This window comes from Oncorhynchus nerka, linkage group LG14, assembly GCF_034236695.1.
Source record: "Oncorhynchus nerka isolate Pitt River linkage group LG14, Oner_Uvic_2.0, whole genome shotgun sequence".
NCBI lineage: Eukaryota > Metazoa > Chordata > Actinopteri > Salmoniformes > Salmonidae > Oncorhynchus > Oncorhynchus nerka.
The window spans coordinates 67,362,671-67,385,924 of NC_088409.1; the positions used below are offsets into that span (position 1 = coordinate 67,362,671).

Consider the following 23,254-nt stretch of genomic DNA (forward strand, 5'->3'; position numbering starts at 1 on the left):
TGGAAGTCATCGTCCGAAGGGGAATGGCTTCTGGGTAGCGAGTGGCATAATCTAGAATGACCAGAATGTATTGGTGACCTCTGGCGGATTTGGGTAGTGGGCCCACTAAATCCATCGCTATCCTCTCAAATGGCGTTTCGATTATGGGGAGTGGCACTAACGGGCTTCTAAATGCTGGTCGGGGAGCTGTTAACTGGCACTCCGGGCACTCTCCACAATGCCGAGCCACTTCAGCTTGAATTCCTGGCCAGTAAAACCTCCTTACAATCCGGTCTCGGGTTTTATCGATACCAAGGTGTCCACCCAGAATGTGCCCATGAGCTAGATCCAGTACTGTCAACTGTTCCACCACATCAACCCCTATTTTCGAGACTCTGTACACCAAACCCTTTTTCATGATGAAGTGGGGAAAACTATTAGGCATCATCCCACCATTTATGGGAGTACCATCTACGACCTGCACATCTGCTCTGGCTTGTTGCAGGGTTGGATCTTGGTTTTGGGCCGTCCCAAAATTAGTCAAGGACTCTGCCAGGTCTGCTGGTTCTAGATCGTCGTCCGAAGGATTCAGATCGGCCCCAGCCCCACTAGTACCGGGCTGTTCGTTATCAGCGAGGTTTGCCACTTCATCCTCCTCCTCCCCTACTAGCACCTGTGATGTTGTCCCCTGGGAGACCTCTTTTCTTGGCTTTGGTTGAAGGCCCCATGCTTCTTCCTGCTTGGTCAGGGTTGTTGGCTTCTCAAACATGCCATTCTTGTGGCCTAACTTCGCAAAGTTAGGAAAGTCTCTACCCAATATTACATCATATGGCATCTTTGGGACCACGCCGACCTCATAATCCAGCAGACCGTCCTCTGTTTGTATGCTCACTAAGGCCGTGGGGTACAGACGGGTATCCCCATGAATGCATGTAACACTGATATCCTGTCTTGTATCCAGTTTATGAGTCGGCACTAGGCCTGCAACGACCAGGGTTAGCATACTGCCGGAATCCAGCAGTGCTTCAACCTCTTTCCCTTCAACCTTCACCCTGCACATATGTTTGTTTCTTGATCTTTCAAGTACAGTGGTTACAACAGGACATGCATACCGTATATCATCTTCATTTTCACCAAGGTTACATTGCATTGGCTCTTCTTTAATAGGGCAGTAGGCTGCAATATGTCCTGGTTGATTACAATTGTAACAGATAATAGGGGTTCGGGGGGGAGACCCCCTCGACCCCCAGTCCCGGTTTCCGTTTTTTCCCTTAGTGTCTTGGCCTGATTCTGATTCTTTCCTCATGGCCCCACGCTGCTCTCTTCCCCCTCTATATGTTGGGACAGCCTTACCCTGTCCGCTGGTTCGCCCATGCCTGGGGAACGGGAATCTTTCCTCCTGTGCCTGCTCAGCTGTTCTTGCCGTACAATACTGTTCAACCAGGCCCACGAGATGGTCGGCGGAAAGTACCTCGTTCTGGCCAACCCATCGTCTCACTTCTTGGGGTAGACCTCGCTGAAACTGGTTGAGTACGATGGTCTCGACAATCTCGGCGGATGACCGGGGTCTCTGGTCGCAACCATTTCCGTGCCAGGTGAATCAAGTCGAACATCTGTGTTCGTGGGGGTTGTCCCGGTTGGTAGGACCACTGGTGGAAGCGGTGTGCCCTCACGGTATCGGTCACTCCCAGTCTAGTCAGGATCTCCCCCTTTAGTTTATCGTAATCCTGTGCATCTTTCAACTCCAGGTCGAAATACGCTTTTTGAGCGTCCCCTGCCAGGTATGGTGCCAGAAGCCCTGCCCATTCTTCTTTCGGCCACTCCTCCCTCTCTGCCGTCCTTTCGAAGGTGGTAAGATATGCTTCCACATCATCCTGCGCTGTCATTTTTTTGAAGAAAATGATTGGCCCTCCTCTGAGTATTTGCAGCTGGTAATTGAGCCCCAATTTGGTACGCTAGCCCCTTTAGGCCTTCTCTTAACTCCCGGGTGTTTCTCTCTTGCTCTTCTGTGAGCAGCTGGTTGGTGCGGTGCTGGACCTGTAACGTGTCCTGATACATTCGCATTGCATCCTGATGAACTATTTGTTGAGCTCTAGTTGCCTCTTGTTGGGCGGCCGCCGCTTGTAACAGGGCCTGTATGGCTCCCTCCATACTCATTTTCCTGAAAAACTGTCCTAACCAAACAAAGCCAAAACAAAAAAAAACCTGACTCCCCTTTGGAGTGCTAACTGAACATTTATTTATTTTTTCTTCTACCTAACCAGTGGTATGTTAGTCCATGCCCGCATCCTCCACCACGTGTGGCAAACCTCTTCAAGGTTAGGAGCGTTTGTCACAAACTAAGTGGTAAACTGTCACCAAATCATCCAAGAGTGAGAGTTATTTCGAACAGGACAGTACCTGTGTCTTTGTTTCTCCGTCCTGGTCCACCCAGGCCGTAGGCGAGGTCAAGGATAGCAGGGTTCGGTACACGAATCGGGTTCTCGGTAGGTCCAGGTCCAAACGCCAACAGGTAAGTCCAAAACAATCCAGCTCATACACGGTAAATCCAGTCAATCTCTATAGTCTCTTTCTCTATTGTTCATAGCTCCTTCCAGCACTCTCTCTTCCTCTTCCTGGTTTTTCTTGACCCTTTATCTGTGAGTCGGCTCCACCTTCTGAGGGTTCCCCTTGCTTCTGGGACTTGTAGTTTTGGCGGTCGGCCATTTGATGATCTGTAGTTCTGACAGGGGTGGCCATTTTAGTGATCGGGCAGAGCCCGTTTATTAGTTCTGCTCTCACATATCTGCCACTTATCACTCGACCCCCTTCTTTGCCACAATATGATCAACATGGCTATATTTTACAGAGGGTTATCATGGTGGCTAGCAGGCCTGTAGCCTGGTTCTATGATGCATAATAACCCTTAAGTCATACAGCTACTGTACACAACCACCAAGTCATGTAATCTACAGTACACAACAACCAAATCATGTAATCTACTGTACACAACCACCAAGTCATGTAATCTACAGTACACAACAACCAAATCATGTAATCTACTGTACACAACCACCAAGTCATGTAATCTACAGTACACAACAACCAAATAATGTAATCTACAGTACACAACAACCAAATCATGTAATCTACAGTACACAACAACCAAATCATGTAATCTACAGTACACAACCACCAAGTCATGTAATATACAGTACACCATGTCATGTAATCTACAGTACACAACAACCATGTCATGTAATCTACAGTACACAACAACCTTGCACCTTCAGTCCACACTGCTAGTTATCACAGTCCTCCTGAGGAGACAGACAGATTATCTCCAGCCTATTACTATTCAGCTGCCCGGCTGTAACTCCTACCAGTAGATGAGGTGCCAACAGTGTCCTGAGCCCTGAGACAGAGAGAGAGAGAGCTAATTGTCTTCACAGAGAGAGAATGGAGCCACTGGCTACAACAAGAGATTCACAGGGGGGTCAGAGGTCCTTTTCGGGGGTCAGCTAAGAGGTCAGACTGGACAGGAGGACCTGTTCCAAACACAGACCCCTCAGTGAAGACATGAAGAAAACAAATGGTGTCAGTGAGCCAGCCTTTCTTCATGGTTTAGAGTTCTACCACAGTAAAGCACCATTTCAGTCTTTAAAAAATATACATAGCTTCCCAAACAATTGTTGGTCGATACACAGATTGTAACTGAGAGAACCTCCATTCTGAAAGCCCCCTATGAATTTACCTGACACGCCTGTGCACTCCTTCACCAGTTTCTCCTTTTCAACCTTCTCTGTTTCAGAAGTGTGTAAAGCCCTGAAAGAAATGTATTTTAAAAAATCCCCTGGCCCTGATGAACTAGACCCCCGCCTCCTACACCTAGCTGCAGACATCATTGCTCCCCCTTAACATGTATTTTTAACCTCACGCTTGATGTTAAGGAAATCCCCAAGTTATGGAAATCTGCTTTTGTACTGCCTCTCCTGAAAGATGGAGATCCTTCGCTACTTACAACTATCGACCCATATCGACCCATATCAAAATTGTCTGTACTGTCAAAGGTACTGGAGTCCTTAGTTAGTAGGCAGCTAAAGGTCTACTTCCAAGAAAACAACATCTTAGATGGAATGCAATCAGGTTTTAAGTCTGGCCACAACACTGTTTCAGCAACAACAGGGATGGCCAGGTCTTGGTAGATTTGCAGTGGTCTGATACTCCTTCCATTTCAATATTATCGCTTGCTCAGTGCTCCTTGGGATGTTTAAAGCTTGGGAAATCTTTTTGTATCCAAATCCGGCTTTAAACTTCTTCACAACAGTATCTCGGACCTGCCTGGTGTGTTCCTTGTTCTTCATGATGCTCTCTGCGCTTTTAACGGACCTCTGAGACTATCACAGTGCAGGTGCATTTATACGGAGACTTGATTACACACAGGTGGATTGTATTTATCATCAATAGTCATTTAGGTCAACATTGGATCATTCAGAGATCCTCACTGAACTTCTGGAGAGAGTTTGCTGTACTGAAAGTAAAGGGGCTGAATAATTTTGCACGCCCAATTTTTCAGTTTTTGATTTGTTAAAAAAGTTTGAAATATCCAATAAATGTCGTTCCACTTCATGATTGTGTCCCACTTGTTGTTGATTCTTCACAAAAAAATAAAGTTTTATATCTTTATGTTTGAAGCCTGAAATGTGGCAAAAGGTCGCAAAGTTCAAGCGGGCCGAATACAAGGCACTGTATATAGAGATAGAAATAGACAGCCAGTTATACATGAATTTAGTCTTGATAAACATTCTAGGGCCAAAGCACCAATATCCACTACTCCAGACATGATCTATTGCATTAACTCTGACTGAGCAGTTGACCAATCTTCTGGGTTCTGTATTTGAGTATATTACAATGGGTTTGCCAGTAGAACATCATCCAAAGCAAATTGAAGTTCGGATGAAAATAACTTTGGGCGTTAGACAGGAATTCTGCGAGGAATTTCTCTCCATGACGGCATGAAAAGATCATTGACTGTGGACAGAGGGGGTATTGTGTACGGCCAGAGGGGGCAAAGGGGCGGATAACCACGTGTGTGAGGGTCTGTGTTCGTGAGTATGGGGGAATTGGACACAGAGGACCTATATAGTTATATTCGGATGTGAAGTGTTGGGTTTTTCCACCCCCCTTAATAGCAGCAGCAGCAGATACAGGGAGATATGCAGTCAGTCTGCTCTATAGATCTAGAGAGAGAGATTGAGTTGGACTGCAGGAATATTGACAGGAAAGAGACACATTCCTCTAGAATAGAACACAGGCCTCTTTCCTCATACACATAGGCTGATTCCCAAATGGGACCGGCCCTGGCCCCAAATCCCCATGGGCCCGGTCAAAAGTAGGGAGCTATATAGGAATAGGGTTCAATTTGGGATGCATACATACCCTGCTGCAGAGAGGCTGGCCTCATCCTCATACCCTGCTGCAGAGAGGCTGGCCTCATCCTCATACGCTGCTGCAGAGAAGCTGGCTTCATCATACCCTGCTGCATAGAACCTGGCCTCATCCTCATACCCTGCTGCAGAGAAGCTGGCCTCATCCTCATACCCTGCTGCAGAGAAGTTGGCTTCATCATACCCTGCTGCAGAGAACCTGGCCTCATCCTCATACCTTGCTGCAGAGAAGCTAGCCTCATCCTCATACCCTGCTGCAGAGAAGCTAGCCTCATCCTCATACCCTGCTGCAGATAAACTGACTCATTCCTTCACTCTGTGGACCAGGAAAACCCTGCTAGATATTGGACCACAGTCGCAGCTCTGTAGGCCTACTCTGCCAAATGTTTATATAATACAAAATGGGTCTGGGAATGTTGTACACTGTAGCAACTCATTGGTATGGAGTCTCTTTGACTGGCTATAAGCAGTTGAATGGGACCCACACACACTCCCACACATTCGTAGCTGGAGTCTCACTGCAATGCCATCAGATCGGAAACACGACTAAGACCCCTGGACAAGCTTCCCGGGAATTCAGGGTGAAACTATACAAACTACCAGTAGCTCCCAGTCACTCCCTCCCACAGTCTGCCATATTACCAGTCACTATGGCCGGGTAAACCCCAGACATGGTTTCAAATAATATTTGCAATCTTTCCAATATTTTGAGTGTTTGTTCTAGCCTGTCTGGAGTGCAAGATAGAGGGGGTTTTCTGCCTCAAGCACAGATAAAGTATTTAAAATGATTTCAAATAGTATTTGAACCCAGGTGTGGTAGCCCAGTCCCTCCCTCTCCTAGCCTGCTACGTCAATGCAGCTGGCCAGCTGGAATGCTCCAGCCAGGAGAGACAGGCCACAACAGGGGATGGAGGAGGTCAGTTCACTGGACAGACTCTAATACCACTGTGTGTGACAAAAGGTTGAGTGCATTGATAGTACCCGCACTTTATGGGCCAGTTTTGCGAACATCCTGGAATAAATAGCCATGATCAATGAAGAATCTCCTTTGAAACAGCGTTTTAGTCCATGACTAAGCTCAGAACACTTGGAAATGTGCATCTGGACACTGCACCCGCCCACTCAGGTCAGAGTGCTATCGTCGTCTGAAGGGTGAAGACGCATGTTTCGGAGGACTTTTTATTGTCGACAATAACACGAATGTTTGAATGTTGTGCGTGCATGAAAATCACCACAACAATTAGATTGAAAGTCATTTGGACTACCACAATAAACATCCTCAAATAGAAACAGCTGTGTCTGCGTGTGTGTGCATGTGGTGGTGACCAAGTGTTCAGTATGGGCCTCAACATCATGTTCTAACCGGACAGAACTATAGTGGGCAGAACCAAACCAATCAGTTATAAGTATATAGTGGGAGAGGGCATTCAAAGCCGCCCGCTCAGACGGGTGATGGCATACTAGCCAACCTTTTTTACATGGTCCATCATTACTCCGGATTTAGCGACCAATAGTTTGTACATGGTCCATCATTACTCCAGATTTAGTGACCAATAGTTTGTACATGGTCCATCATTACTCCAGATTTAGTGACCAATAGTTTGTACATGGTCCATCATTACTCCAGATTTAGTGACCAATAGTTTGTACATGGTCCATCATTACTCCAGATTTAGTGACCAATAGTTTGTACATGGTCCATCATTACTCCAGATTTAGCGACCAATAGTTTGTACATGGTCCATCATTACTCCAGATTTAGCGACCAATAGTTTTTACATGGTCCTTCGAGATGGAGGAGGGGGGGGGGTCACGGATCCCTCCGGAACTGTTTATTACGCACACCTGGTGCCCATTTCCCAATAATTAGTCATTGTTTAAGTGTGCCCTTTGGTTCACCATTGAGCTGTCAATTATTGTTACAATGTCCGTTGGTCGTGTGAGTACCTGTGCTGTGTTTTGGCTTTCGTACCATTTGTATTGCGCAGATGATTACGGGTCTCGTCTCTTGTGATAATCATTGTGTGCGCTTGTGTATTTATTCGAGGTACCCCTCGCTCTTTTGTTTGGGTCTCAACCCTGTGTTTTGTATACATGTTTGTTTGGTCTTCATCCCCATGCCTGTACATGGCACGCTGTAATTTGGGTAAAGACATTTTTTAAACTATTACACTGTTAAGGCTCTCGTTGAAAGGAGTGGACCAAAGCGCAGCATAGAAAGTGTTCATGATTTTTTTTTTTTTTTAAACACTCAAACAAAATAACCAAAGCGAAAGCGCACAGTTCTGTCAGGTACAGACACTAAACAGAAAACAAGACAACTTATATATGATCCCCAATCAGAGACAACGATAGACACCTGCCTCTGATTGGGAACCACACACTGCCAAAAAACAAAGAAATAGAAAACATAGACTTTCCTTACCCGAGTCACACCCTGACTTAACCAAACATAGAGAATAATAAGGATCTATAAGATCAGGGCATGACATACACATTCCTGCACCTGTCTCCCGACCCGTTATACCAAGGTGACACACAGCATTTTACTATCATTGTTTAAATCATTCATTTGTTTCATAGTATAGTGTATTTTTCTTTTGTTTAGTCACATGATTTCTCAATTTGCATTTCGTTTGCCAATCGGTTATGCTGCCAGACTTATTTGCCATACCTTTTGCCTCATCCCACTCAAGCATAAAACTGTCCATCAATCCAAGGGGATTTAACAGTTTTTACAGTCATTTTCTTAAGGGGTACATGCTTATTAGTAACTGGAATAAGCAATTTCATAAATGTGTCAAGTACAGCGTCTGGTTGCTGCTCATCATGCACCACAGACCAGCAAATATGCTTAACAACATCAACATAAGAATCACTACAAAACGTATTGTTTGACCTCTTGTACACTATATTAGGCCCAGACTTTGGAACTTTAGTTTTCCTAACTATGGTAACTTTATTGGGATCACTACATCCTATGGATCTGGATACTGCTTTAAAGCAAATGTATGCAGCATTAATAAAGATGTGATCAATACATGTTCATGATTTCATTCATGTGCTGTTTGTAACTATTCTGGTAGATTGATTGATAACCTGAACCAGGTTGCAAGCACTGGTTAGTTTAAAAAAATGTCCTGAGTAGGCAGCTTGATGAAAGCCAGTCAATACTTAAATCACCCAGAAAATATACCTTTCTGTTGATATCACATACATAATCAAGCAAGAGCGGACCCAGAAGAGAGACACACAAAGGTACAGACACAGGCATTTGCACACAAGCGCTAGCACACACACTCTACACACACGTACATTGTAATATTATTGTATGGTGGTATTATACATTTTGTATTGTAGATATGTCGTTGTGTAATAATGTTATATGATGTACTATTTTATATTTCGTTTTACATGTAATGTAAGTGCCTTAATGTGTTTGGACCACAAGAAGAGTAGCTGCTGCCTTGGCCGATTTAAGTCAAACCTGTAGCCAGGCCACTCAGGAACATTCAATGTCGTCTTGGTAAGCAACTCCTGTGTAAATGTGGACTTGTGCTCCTGCTGAAAGGTAACTTTGTCTCTCAGTCTCTGTTGGAAAGAAGCCTGAACCAGGTTTACCTCTAGTATTTTGCATTTACTTAGCGCTACTCCATTTCTTATTATTGTAATAAACTCCCCAGTCCTTGCCAATGACAAGCATACCCATAATACAATGCAGCCACCAACATGCTTAAAAATATGAAGAGTGGTACTCAGTGATGTGTTGGATTTGCCCCAAACATAACGCTGTCTGTTCAGGACATAAAGTTAATTTCCTTGCCACATTTTTTGCAGTTTTTACTTCAGTGCCTTATTGCAAACAGGATGTGTGTTTTGGTATATTTGTATTCTATACAGGCTTCCTTCTTTTCACTCTGTCAATTAAGTTAGTATTGTGGAGTAGCTACAATGTTGTTGATCCATCCTCAGTTTTCTCTTATCACAGCCATTAAACTTTGTCATTGTTTTAAAGTCACCATTGGCTTCATGGTGAAATCCTAGTGGTTTCCTTCCTCTCTTGTAGTGATTAGGTGTATTGATACGTCATCCAAAGTGTAATTAATAACTTCACCATGCTCAAAGAGATAATATTCAATGTCTGCTTTTTTGCAAGAAACGCTCCCTGGTCTTTGTGGTTGAATCTGTGTTTGAAATTCATTGCTCGACTGAGGGACCTTACAGGTAATTGTATATGTGGGGTATAGAGATGAGTCATTCAAAAATCATGTTAGACACTATTATTGCAACTTATTATGTGACTTGTTAAGCACATGTTTACTCCTAAACTTATTTAGGTTTTCTTTAACAAAGGGTTTGAATACTTATTGACTCAAGACATTTCAGCTTTTCATTTTTTATTATTTTGTAAAAATGTCTAATTCCAATTTGACATTATGGAGTATTGTGTGTAGGCCAGTAACACAAAATCTACATTTAATCCATTCGGGCTGTAACACAACAAAATGTGGACAACGTCAAGGAGTGTGAATACTTTCTTAAGGCACTGTAGGTCACCTACTGTATCAAGGTTCAGGTGGGGCTGATAGCTTGTCATGCTCCCAACACACGCCTACTGTGGTGTTCTGAGCTGTCTTGACTTGCATATCGTATTTAGGATCAAAACAACAATTCAGCGAATGACACAGCCCAGGTATGTTACATACTTAGGGAATAGTCCACAAAATCAACCCTCTGGAATGTAGGGACACTGTGGTGTGCTAGTCTAGAACAACAATATTAGTCACCCTTTACACAGCTTGCTAAAAGTGTTAAGTTAAGCAGCACCAGAGTTACTCCATGACTGAGTCCAGCACCTTGCCATGTCCTTACACACTTAGAGTGAGTTTCCACCACCACTCCTACTACAGTATCCACTCCACTAGCTCTAGTCCAGGGCATCAGGTGAGGCTTGCTGCCGCTTAAGGCTGTGTCAGCAAGCCGCATACAACACCCTGGACTAGAGCTACCATTCCTCCTCCTACCTCCAGCTATCCTCCTGAGCAGCTGTTGCCGGGCAATTATGCGTCCCAGGCGGTATCCGGAGCGACGGCGATGGTGGTCCATCCTTAGGTAGATATCCTGGCTCTCTTGGGTCATACTGCCCAGACAATCCTGGCTGTCCTGACTCATACTGCTGCCCAGACACTCACTGTCTGGTCCCTGGGACTCAGAGTGACTGTCAAACAGATCCCTGTACATGACTGCTACTGCAGCACTGGCACTGCTAGACTTGCACACACACACACACTACACTGGCCTCTGATCTGAAAGTCTGGGGCTCGGAAGGAGAGCTGAGAGGCTAGAGGGGAGGGAGGAGGAGTGCCAGCTACACCTCTCCAGGTCAGGTGATCAGACAGCAGCCAGTGGCAGATCAGTACTTAGAGTACTGCCCACCTTACTGAGCTCTATCCAGTGTCTGTCTGTGAGAGAGGGAGAGGAACCGACTGAACTCCTGAACGCGGGTCTGGAGGGAAATATAAATACCAGAAGAAAGCCTGTGAACTGACTGAGGAAGGAGGACATGGGAGGGCTTAGAAAAACAGCATTGTTAGGACCCGCCCTGCCCAAAACAATCCTCCGCTGTGGAGTGTGGACTTGCACACAAGTGGCAAGTAAATTAGTTTTTTACATTTAACCTTTATTTAACTAGGCAAGTCAGTTAAAAACTCATTCTTATTTACAATGACGACCTACAAGTTTACTCAGGAGATGGGAGTCTACCACGCTGGCAAATGGACTCAGGTAAAAGACAGAGGAGAAAGAACACAAAATAATGCATGCAGAGCAGAATTAGGCCGATACCCGGGAGAAAGAGAGAGAGACTGAAAGAGAGAGAGAGAGGCCGATACCCGCTAATTATCAAAATCCAGAAAAGAGCCGTTCAATTCTACAACTGTCAGGACCCGGTTACGAACCCGGGTCTCCGGAGTGAGAAACAGTCACTTAACCAACTGAGCCACGAATAGTCGGCAGAACCCAGAAGATGAGGCAGACACAGCAGTACTTGAGACGGTGTATTTAATGTAGTAAAAAGTGAAGTCCTTCAGGAACACATGTAACTCCACAACCTCAAAAGGAATTCCACAAGAACAAAGGTAATCCTCCAAGACAAAAAAGGTAAATCCACAAGGTGGTAGGTATAGCACAAAAAGCCTCAAAAGATACTCAAAAATAAATAAACAAGAACAAAAAACAGAATTCCACAAGAGCATCCACCAGGATCAACAAGAGTTAACAGAATACTAGGGCTGGGTGCTAACATACAAACACAGAGCAAAGGACTGAGGAAAACAAAGGGTTTAAATACAATCAGGGGAAACGAGGCACAGGTGCAAATAATAATGGGGATCAAGGGAAAACAAAAGGTCAAAAGGCACAATGGGGGCATCTAGTGACCAAAAACCGGAACAACCCTGGCCAAATCCTGACAACAACCACCTAAAACGAAGCGATTCCCAAACCTTCCATAACAAAGCCATCACCTACAGAGAGATGAAAATGGAGAAGAGTTCCCTAAGCAAGCTGGTCCTGGGGCTCTGTTCACAAACACAAACACACCCCACAGAGCCCCAGGACAGCAACACAATTAGACCCAATCAAATCATGAGACAACAAAAAGATAATGACTTGATACATTGGAAAGAATTAACAATTAAACAGCAAACTAGAATGCTATTTGGGCCTTAACAGAGAGTACACAGTGGCAGAATACATGTCCACTGTGACTGACCCAAACCTAAGGAAAGCTTTGACTATGTACAGACTCAGTGAGCATAGCCTTGCTATTGAGAAAGGCCGCTGTAGGCAGACAGGCTATGTGCTCACTGCCCACAAAACAAGGTGGAAACTGAGCTGCACTTCCTAACCTCCTGCACCAATGTGTGACCATATTAGAGACACATATTTCCCTCAGATTACACAGAATTTGAAAACAAACCCGATTTTGATAAACTCCCATATCTACTGGGTGAAATACCACAGTGTGCCAACACAGCAGCAATATTTGTGACCTGTTGCCACAAGAATAGGGCAACCAGTGAAGAACAAACACCATTGTAAATACAACCCATATTTATGCTTATTTATTTTCCCTTTTGTACTTTAACCATTTGTACATAGTTACAACACTGTATATATACATAATATGACATTTGTAATGTCTTTATTCTTTTGGAACTTATGTGAGTGGAATGTTTTCACTTTTGAATAGTATCTACCTCACTTGCTTTGGCAATGTTAACATATGTTTCCCATGCCAATAAAGCCCCTTGAATTGAATTGAATTGAAAGAATGAAGAGAGTAAAAAGAAGGAGAGAGATGAACGAGAGGGAGAATGCTAATCTCTCCTCCCCAAACTCACCATTCCCCAACAACCCCCTCTCCACCCCCAGGCCCCCGCCCACAACCATTCTCTAACACCACTCTCAGCCCGTCTCCATTCACAGTGGTGTTCAACAGGACAGGAAGCCTGTGGCACCTTGTGAAGAAGAAACCATTGAGCCTAAACACCGGGATTATAATGAATATCAACTGGTTAATACAGACCCCAGTAAGCTTTCCGGTTCATTAAAACAGCTATGCTACTGCCACAACATTACAGCCTCTAGAATTTGAGATTGAGATATGATGATAAGATACAGTTGTCACGTCCTGACCTTAGTTCCTTCTTTATGTCTCTATTTTAGTTTGGTCAGGGCGTGAGTTGGGGTGGGCATTCTATGTTTGTTCTGTGTGTTATAGTTCTATGTGTTTGGCCTGGTATGGTTCCCAATCAGAGGCAGCTGTCAATCGTTGTCTCTGATTGAGAACCATATTTAGGTAGCCTGTTCCCACATGGTGTTTGTGGGTAGTTGTTTTCCGTTTCAGTGTTTGCACCATATGGGACTGTTTCGGTTTTCATTTAGTCTCTTGTTCTTTTGTATTTAGTGCACCAATTTGTAAGTCGCTCTGGATAAGAGCGTCTGCTAAATGACTTAAATGTAAATGTTAATTAAAGGAAATATGAACACGTGCTGCGCTTTGGTCTACTCCTTCTTCCCCAGACGAACCACGTTACAGCAGTTGGCAATAGTGAAGTTTAAACTAAATAATAATAAAAGTAGTTCTTGAAACTTGATAACCTTCCAGTAGTATTGTTGAGTTTGGAACAGGATGGAACAACAGAAGTGATCATTCACATTTAAAACAGAGTCCACATCCTTGCAAACAGAGCAGACCCACCCAGTCTCAGCGGGCCATTCTGGTGCTGTCACCCCTCTCAACATACAGCCTGCCTGTGTCCAGCAGCACAGGGCTCCACATGGGACTGGCGCTGCTAGAGGGCACACCACCAAGCTAAAGAGTCAAAGGGTGCCTCCCAAATACAGGGTTGGGTAGGTTACTTTCTAAATGTAATCCGTTACAGTTACTAGTTATCTATCCAAAATTGTCATCAGTAATGTAACTTTGGATTACCCAAACTCAGTAACGTAATTTGATTACATTCAATTACTTTTAGATTACTTTCCCCTTAAGAGGCATTAGAAGATGTCACGTTCTGACCTTCGTTCTTTTGTTATGTCTTTGTTTTAGTATGGTCAGGGCGTGAGTTGGGTGGGTTGTCTATGTTAGTTTTTCTATGATTTGCTATTTCTGTGTTTGCCCTGGTATGGTTCTCACTCAGAGGCAGATGTCAATCGTTGTCCCTGATTGAGAACCATATTTAGGGAGCCTGTTTTCTATTGTGTTGGGTGGGTGATCATTTTCTGTTTTCTGTTGTGTGTCTGCACCAGCCAGAACTGTTTTCTGTTGTGTGTCTGCACCAGCCAGAACTGTTTTCTGTTGTGTGTCTGCACCAGCCAGAACTGTTTTCTGTTGTGTGTCTGCACCAGCCAGAACTGTTTTCCGTTGTTGGTTTATTGTTTTTGTTCAGTGTTCAAGTTCTTTATTAAAAGATATGGACACATACCACGCTGCACCTTGGTCCTCTTCTCCTTCATACCGTTACAGAAGAAGACAAAAATGTACACTGCCGTTCAAAAGTTTGGAGTCACTTAGAAATGTCCTTGTTATTTAAAGTAAAGCAAAAAAATTGTCCATTAAAATAACATCAAATTGATCAGAAATACAGTGCAGACATTGTTAATGTTGTAAATTAATTGTAGCTGGAAACCGCAGATTTTTTATGAAATATCTACATAGGCGTACAGAGGCTCATTATCAGCAACCATCACTCCTGTGTTCCAATGGCACGTTGTGTTAGCTAATTCAAGTTTATCATTTTAAAAGGCCTATGAGTTTAATTATTTTTATCGGCATGAATTAGATTGAGCAATAAACGGCCAATTTTTATTCCATAGGCTGGGATCCGCTGTTGCAGCTGTTGCAAGAGCGCATTTTTCACTGGCTGTCCACTGGTTTGAAAAACAATGATTGATAGGCAGCTTAAACTTCTTGAATTCAAACATTATTGGATTCAAATACACATTTAGATTTGTGAACAGCCATCCACAACAACCACAATCTGTAAGGCGCAAATAGCTAAATGAGAGAGCAGCAGTGTGATTCACATCAATGCGCTGTGTAGATATCAATAATAAGTGATATCCGTATCGCCGTAGAGGACACCACTGCTGTCATCCTTACCTCCAAGCATTTATTCAAATTGGATAATCTTTGGATGCCGACTGCAGTCGCACAATTGGAAGACATAGCTTGGACTGTAGCCTACAAAAGCTTATTCTTGCTCTTTTCCAGCGATCCATCAAACACATTTGGTGTGTCATCATAGTGGTCTCTGACTTGTTGTCAGACTCGCTCAGGTGGAACAAACTTAAACTTCCGCCTTTTTTCAATGCTGATTTCAGTGTTATTGAGAAAACAGTGTCAAAGTGTTTTTCTGAATTTAAATTAATCCTTGAAGTAATCATCTAGTTATTCAAAGGTAATCTGTAATCTGATTACAATACTTATGCTGGGAGTGTAACGGATTACAGTTACCGGTTTTGTAATCCCTTACATGTAACAGATTACATGTAATCCGTTACTCCCCAACCCTGCCCAAATAACACCCTATTCCTTATAGTGCTTTGGTCAAAAGTAGTGCACTATATAGGGAATAGGGTGGTGCCATTTGGGATGCAGGCAAACAGTCAAACAGCCCCTGTCCCTCTGGCTGGCAGGACCCTCCCTGGGCAACAAAGACCACCATTCACCCACAGCTCCCTTCACTTCAGAGCCCCACAACCCTCTATATGCTTTCATGCACACACATACACACACACACATCAGGAGCTGTTATACTGTGGTACTGTGGATAAACTGTTTGTTCAGGTATTGGGTGGTGCTGTGACATTGTGCAAATGATTTCATGTGTTGACTCTACTGTTAATCACACACACACACATACACACACACACACACACACACACACAGACACACACACACACACACAAACTAAGGGTGTTAGTTCATGGAAGTGAGGGGGTGGAGGTCCCTGTCTCTGGTGTGTGGCTGCAATGCTCTGATCATTCCTGTAGTCTGAGCTTTGTGATGCTATGTGCTCTTTGGTGCTAGGTGCTACCTTATGTGGTGCTAGGTGCTCTGTGGTGCTAGGTGGTTTGTGGTGCTAGGTGCTCTGTGGTTCTACGTGCTCTGTGGTGCTAGGTACTATGTGGTGCTAGGTGCTCTGTAGTGCTAGGTGCTACAGTATGTGGTGCTAGGTGCTGTGTGGTGCTAGGTGCTCTGTGGTGCTAAGTGCTATGTGTTGCTAGGTGCTGTGTGGTGCTAGGTGCTCTGTGGTGCTAAGTGCTATGTGTTGCTAGGTGCTCTGTGGTGCTAGGTGCTCTGTGGTGCTAGGTGCTATGTGGTGCTAGGTGCTTTGTGTTGCTAGGTGCTCTGTGTTGCTAGGTGGTCTGTGGTGCTATGTGGTGCTACGTGCTCTGTGGTGCTAGTGCTCTGTGTTGCCAGGTGCTTTGTGTTGCTAGGTACTATGTGGTGCTAGGTGCTTTGTGGTGCTAGGTGCTTTGTGGTGCTAGGTGCTATGTGTTGGTAGGTGCTATGTGTTGCTAGGTTCTATGTGTTGCTATGTGCTTTGTGGTGCTACGTGCTATGTGGTGCTACGTGCTCTGTGGTGCTAGTGCTCTGTGTTGCCAGGTGCTTTGTGTTGCTAGGTGCTATGTGGTGCTAGGTGCTATGTGGTGCTATGTGCTATGTGTTGGTAGGTGCTATGTGTTGCTAGGTGCTATGTGGTGCTATGTGTTGCTATCTGCTATAATACATTTTTATTATTTATCCCAACAGGTAGTAGGGATGGAACCAGGGTTGGAGATAGTATTACTAGGTGGTTGGACCCAGGGTTGGAGATAGTATTACTAGGTGGCTGGAACAAGGGTTGGAGATAGTATTACTAGGTGGTTGGAACCAGGGTTGGAGATAGCATTACTAGGTGGCTGGAACCAGGGTTGGAGATAGCATTACTAGGTGGCTGGAACCAGGGTTGGAGATAGCATTACTAGGTGGCTGGAACCAGGGTTGGAGATAGCATTACTTGGTGGCTGGAACCAGGGTTGGAGATAGTATTACTAGGTGGCTGGAACAAGGGTTGGAGATAGTATTACTAGGTGGCTGGAACAAGGGTTGGAGATAGTATTACTAGGTGGTTGGAACCAGGGTTGGAGATAGCATTGCTAGGTGGCTGGAACCAGGGTTGGAGATAGTATTACTAGGTGGTTGGAACCAGGGTTGGAGATAGCATTGCTAGGTGGCTGGAACCAGGGTTGGAGATAGCATTACTAGGTGGCTGGAACCAGGGTTGGAGATAGTATTACTAGGTGGCTGGAACCAGGGTTGGAGATAGTATTACTAGGTGGTTGGAACCAGGGTTGGAGATAGCATTACTAGGTGGTTGGACCCAGGGTTGGAGATAGCATTACTAGGTGGTTGGACCCAGGGTTGGAGATAGCATTACTAGGTGGTTGGAACCAGGGTTGGAGATAGCATTACTAGGTGGTTGGACCTAGGGTTGGAGATAGCATTACTAGGTGGCTGGAACCAGGGTTGGAGATAGTATTACTAGGTGGTTGGAACCAGGGTTGGATATAGTATTACTAGGTGGTTGGACCCAGGGTTGGAGATAGCATTACTAGGTGGTTGGAACCAGGGTTGGAGATAGCATTACTAGGTGGTTGGAACCAGGGTTGGAGATAGTATTACTAGGTGGTTGGAACCAGGGTTGGAGATAGCATTACTAGGTGGCTGGAACCAGGGTTGGAGATAGTACTACTAGGTGGTTGGATTCAGGACTGATCAGAAGCAACTGGGTAAATGTTTAGGCTCTGGTCTGGTATGAAGTGGGGAGTTACTCAGAGAGAAACGATGGTAGCCCTGCATGACTCTGGCTTTGGTCTGGCTCCTGTCCTGCAGTAGCTTCAGAATGACTGATGAATTCCACCCCATGATCCAAAAAACAACCTGTTAGACTGGGTATAATGCTGGGCTGCAGTAGGAATGTCCTGTTTGATTGTAAGAACTGAAGACATTTCAAAGAGAGACATCTTAGGACCAATATGACTGTAGCAGGTGCTTTCACTTTGAGGACAGTCTTGGCTGGGAGTCTCTTATTCACGCCAAGCACATGTTCTAGAGCAGGTGCCAGCTGAAGAGAGACTCTATCCCTCAATGTCAGCCAGGTCTTCTCATGCGGCTGTATTATAGGACATGTAACTATTGTTTCTGTAATAGATGTCAGAATTACTCCTCAGTGAAAACACAACCTACAGGCATAGGACAACCTGGTCATAGGACCAGACCATTTCCAAAGAGGTGCTGTTACTTAATGGTCTCATACAAATGTAATAGATGTGTTAAAATGATGACTCATTATGACAGTTAGAAGCAATAGAACACCAGCCAGCCAAGTCTGATCGACGCTTGCACACACAGGTCAGACAGTCAGCAGCCCAGCCCAGCCCATAAACAGTCCCTGATTGTTTAGAGTGCTTCTAAACAGACAGCAGGCCAAGGCTAGTAGTAGGTCCAATGGATGGGCTGCCAGATACATGGCATCATGGCATATCACCAGGATACAAATATGGAATAGAATGTTGGATTCATGTGTCAACCTTTCAAACAACGCAGCAACAACAAAGCAACAATGCAGCCACAGGACTCTAACGTCAGTTAAACTCGAGAGGTGTTTCAGTACTCCACAGCTGAGATGGACTGACAGGATTTAAACAACATTAAGTACACAGAGACTCGACAGACATGTTGCTAAAACAAGACAGAGACAATATTGTGAAGGTTGATCACATACTGTGCAGTGCATTCGGAAAGTATTCCGACACCTTTACTTTTTCCACATTTTGTTACGTTACAGCCTTATTCTAAAATTGATTAAATTCTACTTGTTTCCTCATCAATCTACACACAGTAATGTCAAAGCAAAATTTGCTAATTTATTAAAAATAAAACTGAAATATCACATTTACAAAAGTATTCACACCCTTTACTCAGTAATTTGTTGAAGCACCTTTGGCAGAAAGTTCAGCATTGAGTCTTCTTGGGTATGACACTTCAAGAGTGTCACACCTGTATTTGGGGAGTTTCTCCCATTCTTCTCTGCAGATCCTCTCAAGCTGTCAGGTTGGATGGGGAGCGCAGCTGCACAGCTATTTTCAGGTTTCTCCAGAGATGTTTGATCGGGTTCAAGTCCAGGCTCTGGTTGGGCCACTCAAGGACATTCAGAGACTTGTCCCGAAGCCACTCCTGCGTTGGCTTGGCTGTGTGCTTAGGGTTGTTGTCTTGTTGTGAACCTTCGCCCCGGTCTGAGGTCCTGAAGCGCTCTGGATCAGATTTTCATCAAAGATCCCTCTGTACTTTGCTCCGTTCATATTTCCCTCGATCCTGACTAGTCTCCCAGTCCCTGATGCTGAAAAATATCCCCACCACATGATGCTGCCAACACCATGCTTCACCGTAGAGATGGTGCCAGGTTTCCTCCAGACGTGACGCTTGGCATTCAGGCCAAAGAGTTCAATCTTTCATCAGACCAGAGTATCTTGTTTCTCATGGTCTGAGAGGCTTTAGTCTTTAGGTGCCTTTTGGCAAACTCCAGAGGTGGTTGTCCGTCTGGAAGGCTCTCCCATCTCCACAGAGGAACTCTAGAGCTCTGTCAGAGTGACCATCAGATTCTTGGTCACTTCGCTGACCAAGGCCCGTGATCAGTTTGGCCATGTGGCCAGCTCTAGGAAGATTATTGGTGGTTCCAAACTTCTTCCATTTAAGAATGATGGAGGCCACTGTGTTCTTTGGGACCTTCAATGCTACAGACATTTTTTGGTACCCGTCCCCAGATCGGTGCCTCAACACAATCCTGTCTCTAACCTCTACGGACAATTCCTTTGACCTCATGGCTTGGTTTTTGCTCTGACATGCACTGTCAACTGTGGGACCTTATATAGACAGGTGTGTGCCTTTCCAAATCATGTCCAATCAATTGAATTTATCACAAGTGTACTCCAATAAAGTTGTAGAAACATCTCAAGGATGATCAATGATGCACCTGATAGCAAAGGGTCTGAATACTTATGTAAATAAGGTATTTATGTTTTTTATGTTTTATACATTTGCAAAAAATGCTAAAAACCTGTTTTCACTTCGTCATTATGGGGTGTTGTGTAGATTGCTGAGGATTTGTTTTATTTAATTCATTTTAGAATAAGGCTTAACATAACAAAATGTGGAAAAAGTCAAGGGGTCTGAATACTTTCCAAAGGCACTGTACATCCCCTACAGTGTTGCAATAAAATTTGCAACACAGATTAAGGACACAGATTAAGCCTAGTCCTGGACTCAAAACCAAACTCGATGGAAAATCACAATTGAAAGTGCTATATAGTCCAGGACTGTGTCCAGGAAACCGGCCCATATTATTTCAATAAGAAGACATAACTGGCACCAATCTGATTCAATTACAGTCTCCTGGGACAGTTGAGGTCAACATCATAACATCATTATAATACTGAAATACAGATGGAGAACAGATCCCTCTAAAATATTTAATAACCTACTAGACTACTGTCCTGCTGTATGGATAATTTGACTGGCACCCCCTAGTGGTGTACTGGGCTCCCTACACACACAGACTATGATTCAGCAGCTCTTTTGAAAATACAATATCATTCTCCCAGCAAGCAGCTCCAGCTGTATTTTAAATCTCTGGCAGAAAGGTACCTGAAGGAAATAACTATCAGTGGATGTGTCCCAAATGGCATCCTATTCCCTGTATAGTGCACTACTTTTTTACCAGAGCCTTATGGGCCCTGGACAAAAGTTGTGCACTATAAAGGGAATTATTTTTTACATTTATTTCACCTTTATTTAACCAGGTAGGTTAGTTGAGAACAAGTTCTTATTTAAAACTGCGACCTGGCCAAGATAAAGCAAAGCAGTACAACAACACTGAGTTACACATGGAATAAACAAACATACAGTCAATAACAATACAGTCTATATGCAGTGAATGTTATTTGGGATGCATATTCTGCACATTTGAATTATGAGGCAAACTAATCCAGGAAACACTTCTAACCATTAAGTATTAGACCTCCTGACTAGGGTTTTCCGCCTTCAGCGGCAGTGGCAGTAGGGGGTCTGGTCTCTAGCCCACCGTTTCATACATCTTCTACTACAGGCTTAGCACAAACTCACATTGGGATAATAATGGGTCTTGCTTTGGTGCTACATGTGAGAACATTATTCACATATATTGTGATATTGTTTTGCTTTCAATCCAAATCAATCATTATAACCAACCAGCAGTGAATAAAAAGTCAAATTGTATTGCAAATTGGTTTGGTAATTTATCATTATTATTGTAAATTAGAAGATCTTAAAAATAAAAAACCGAAATAAGAGCAAGGTAAGTCACATGTAAAACTAAGGTAAGTACACTTGGTGAACACGTGTTAATGGATATGATTACTGTAGAAGAAGAATTATGAGGACAACTGTGCAGAATGTATTTTGTGCATACAGGCTGCGTTTACACAGACAGCTCAATTCTGATTTTTTTTTCTTCACTAATTGGTCTTTTGACCAATCAGATCAGCTCTGAAAAAGATCTGATGTGAAAAGTCAAAAGACCAATTCTTGGGAAAAATATCAGATTTGGGCTGCCTTAGGTCAATCCACCAATCAGCGGTACGATGTATAGTTTAAAGCAGCAATCAGCAGTAGGAGCAATAACAAAGCGTTTTCCGCGTACCTGTTTCGTTAAAAAGCTGACTGATGGGGCTGGACAACCATTCAAATTCATAGACAGAGTTATGGATTCAAGGACTGAGCATCCATGATATCACAATTATAGTTGTAACCATGTTTTGAGGCTACATCGTTTTTGTTTACATTAACTGTGTTTACAGACATTGCAGTAAAACAAGTTTATATTTTGGGTTCTGATGGGGTATGACAGTTGAACTAAACTCATGAGGCATTTATAAGATATACTCTTCAAGAATCAATGGGTAGGGTTACATATCATTAATGTATACGTCCAAAAATGGATCTAGCAACTGCTGATTGCCCCTTCAACATTCACTTGATTGATTAGAACATTAACTACAGCCAAGTTTGTCATTTAGTGGGCTTATTTAAGCTACTTGTTTAATAAAATCATGTTGGAAAACAGTTATATGCTGGACTCTATCTGTGTAAAAAAAAAGGTTTTAATATAATAAATGTAAGAATGGCTATTTTCTAACAGAATAAATACATATCAAATCAATATAGTGTGTATTCAATACTACACCGATACTTTTTGAAGACTGACCTGCGAGTCTTCGCTCCCTGACATTTTTCCATAATAGATCCCAGGCTTTCGACGTGGAACCGCGCAGCGTCTCACTGAAACACCGCCGCAGCTTCAGTTTCATCGATTTGCGCTTAGTTGTCATAGTAAATCCGTGTGTCCATCATAATAAAACAAATCCCGATCCTCATGAACCCGTTATTGCGTCTTTCCTCTGAATGCACCACCACTGCGCTCGCGCCGATGCGTCTTCATCTGATTAGGACTGAGTTACAGTCGCAGAGTAGAGTGTAACCATTCATTAACCAGCCATACATTTGACCGAAGAACAGATACCTGTTCTGTATAAAGTATCCATCTTTGCCAAGTCCTTCAATTAAACGATATTTCAGCCCCGGTGCCGGACAAAGCTAGGACCAGATGTGTGGTGTTTGAAGTTTCCACCACGGTGACGGTCAGTCTATACTCACAGAGAGACTACTCTAGCTGCTCTCTTTCACCCCTCCACTTCCCTCCCTCCCTTCTTCCCTCCCTTCTTCCCTCTCACTCACCAGGCTACACTCACTTTCACTACACTATACAGAGCTTTCACTCTTGTGAATAAGAAGTAATAAACATGGAATGTTTCAGAAAATGTGAAATTAGGGCTACATCGAAATTGATTTATAGAGATGTTGGGTTTTATGTTAAAAAGAAAAGTGAGTTCAAATGAAGTGTATTTTTCTTTCTAATACACAAACTTATCAGAGGTCAACCCCCCCTGAAGGAGAGGAAAGTTAATCCCTGTGACTTTGCTGTGTCAATATCACACCAGATATCATAGTGACTTTGCTGTGTCAATATCACACCAGACATCATAGTGACTTTGCTGTGTCAATATCACACCAGATATCATAGTGACTTTGCTGTGTCAATATCACACCAGACATCATAGTGACTTTGCTGTGTCAATATCACACCAGACATCATAGTGACTTTGCTGTGTCAATATCACACCAGATATCATAGTGACTTTGC

General features: G+C 43.6%; 1 protein-coding gene across 3 annotated transcripts in view; it reads right to left on the bottom strand.

The window, feature by feature from the left end:
• The window catches only part of LOC115141268 (stAR-related lipid transfer protein 13-like), a 153,116-nt gene that overhangs the window by 48,019 nt on the left and 81,843 nt on the right, over window positions 1-23,254 (bottom strand). The window contains exon 1 of one of the 3 annotated variants that reach the window (XM_065000307.1): window positions 22,259-22,697. The exons of 1 other annotated variant lie outside the window; for it this stretch is intronic. In XM_065000307.1, coding sequence (XP_064856379.1) covers window positions 22,259-22,382 — 124 coding nt within the window. In that variant the 5' untranslated portion in view covers window positions 22,383-22,697. Of the gene's footprint in view, window positions 1-10,429; window positions 10,723-22,258; window positions 22,698-23,254 lie in introns of those variants that run through there. One more of the 3 variants, XM_065000306.1, reaches the window with a different exon arrangement.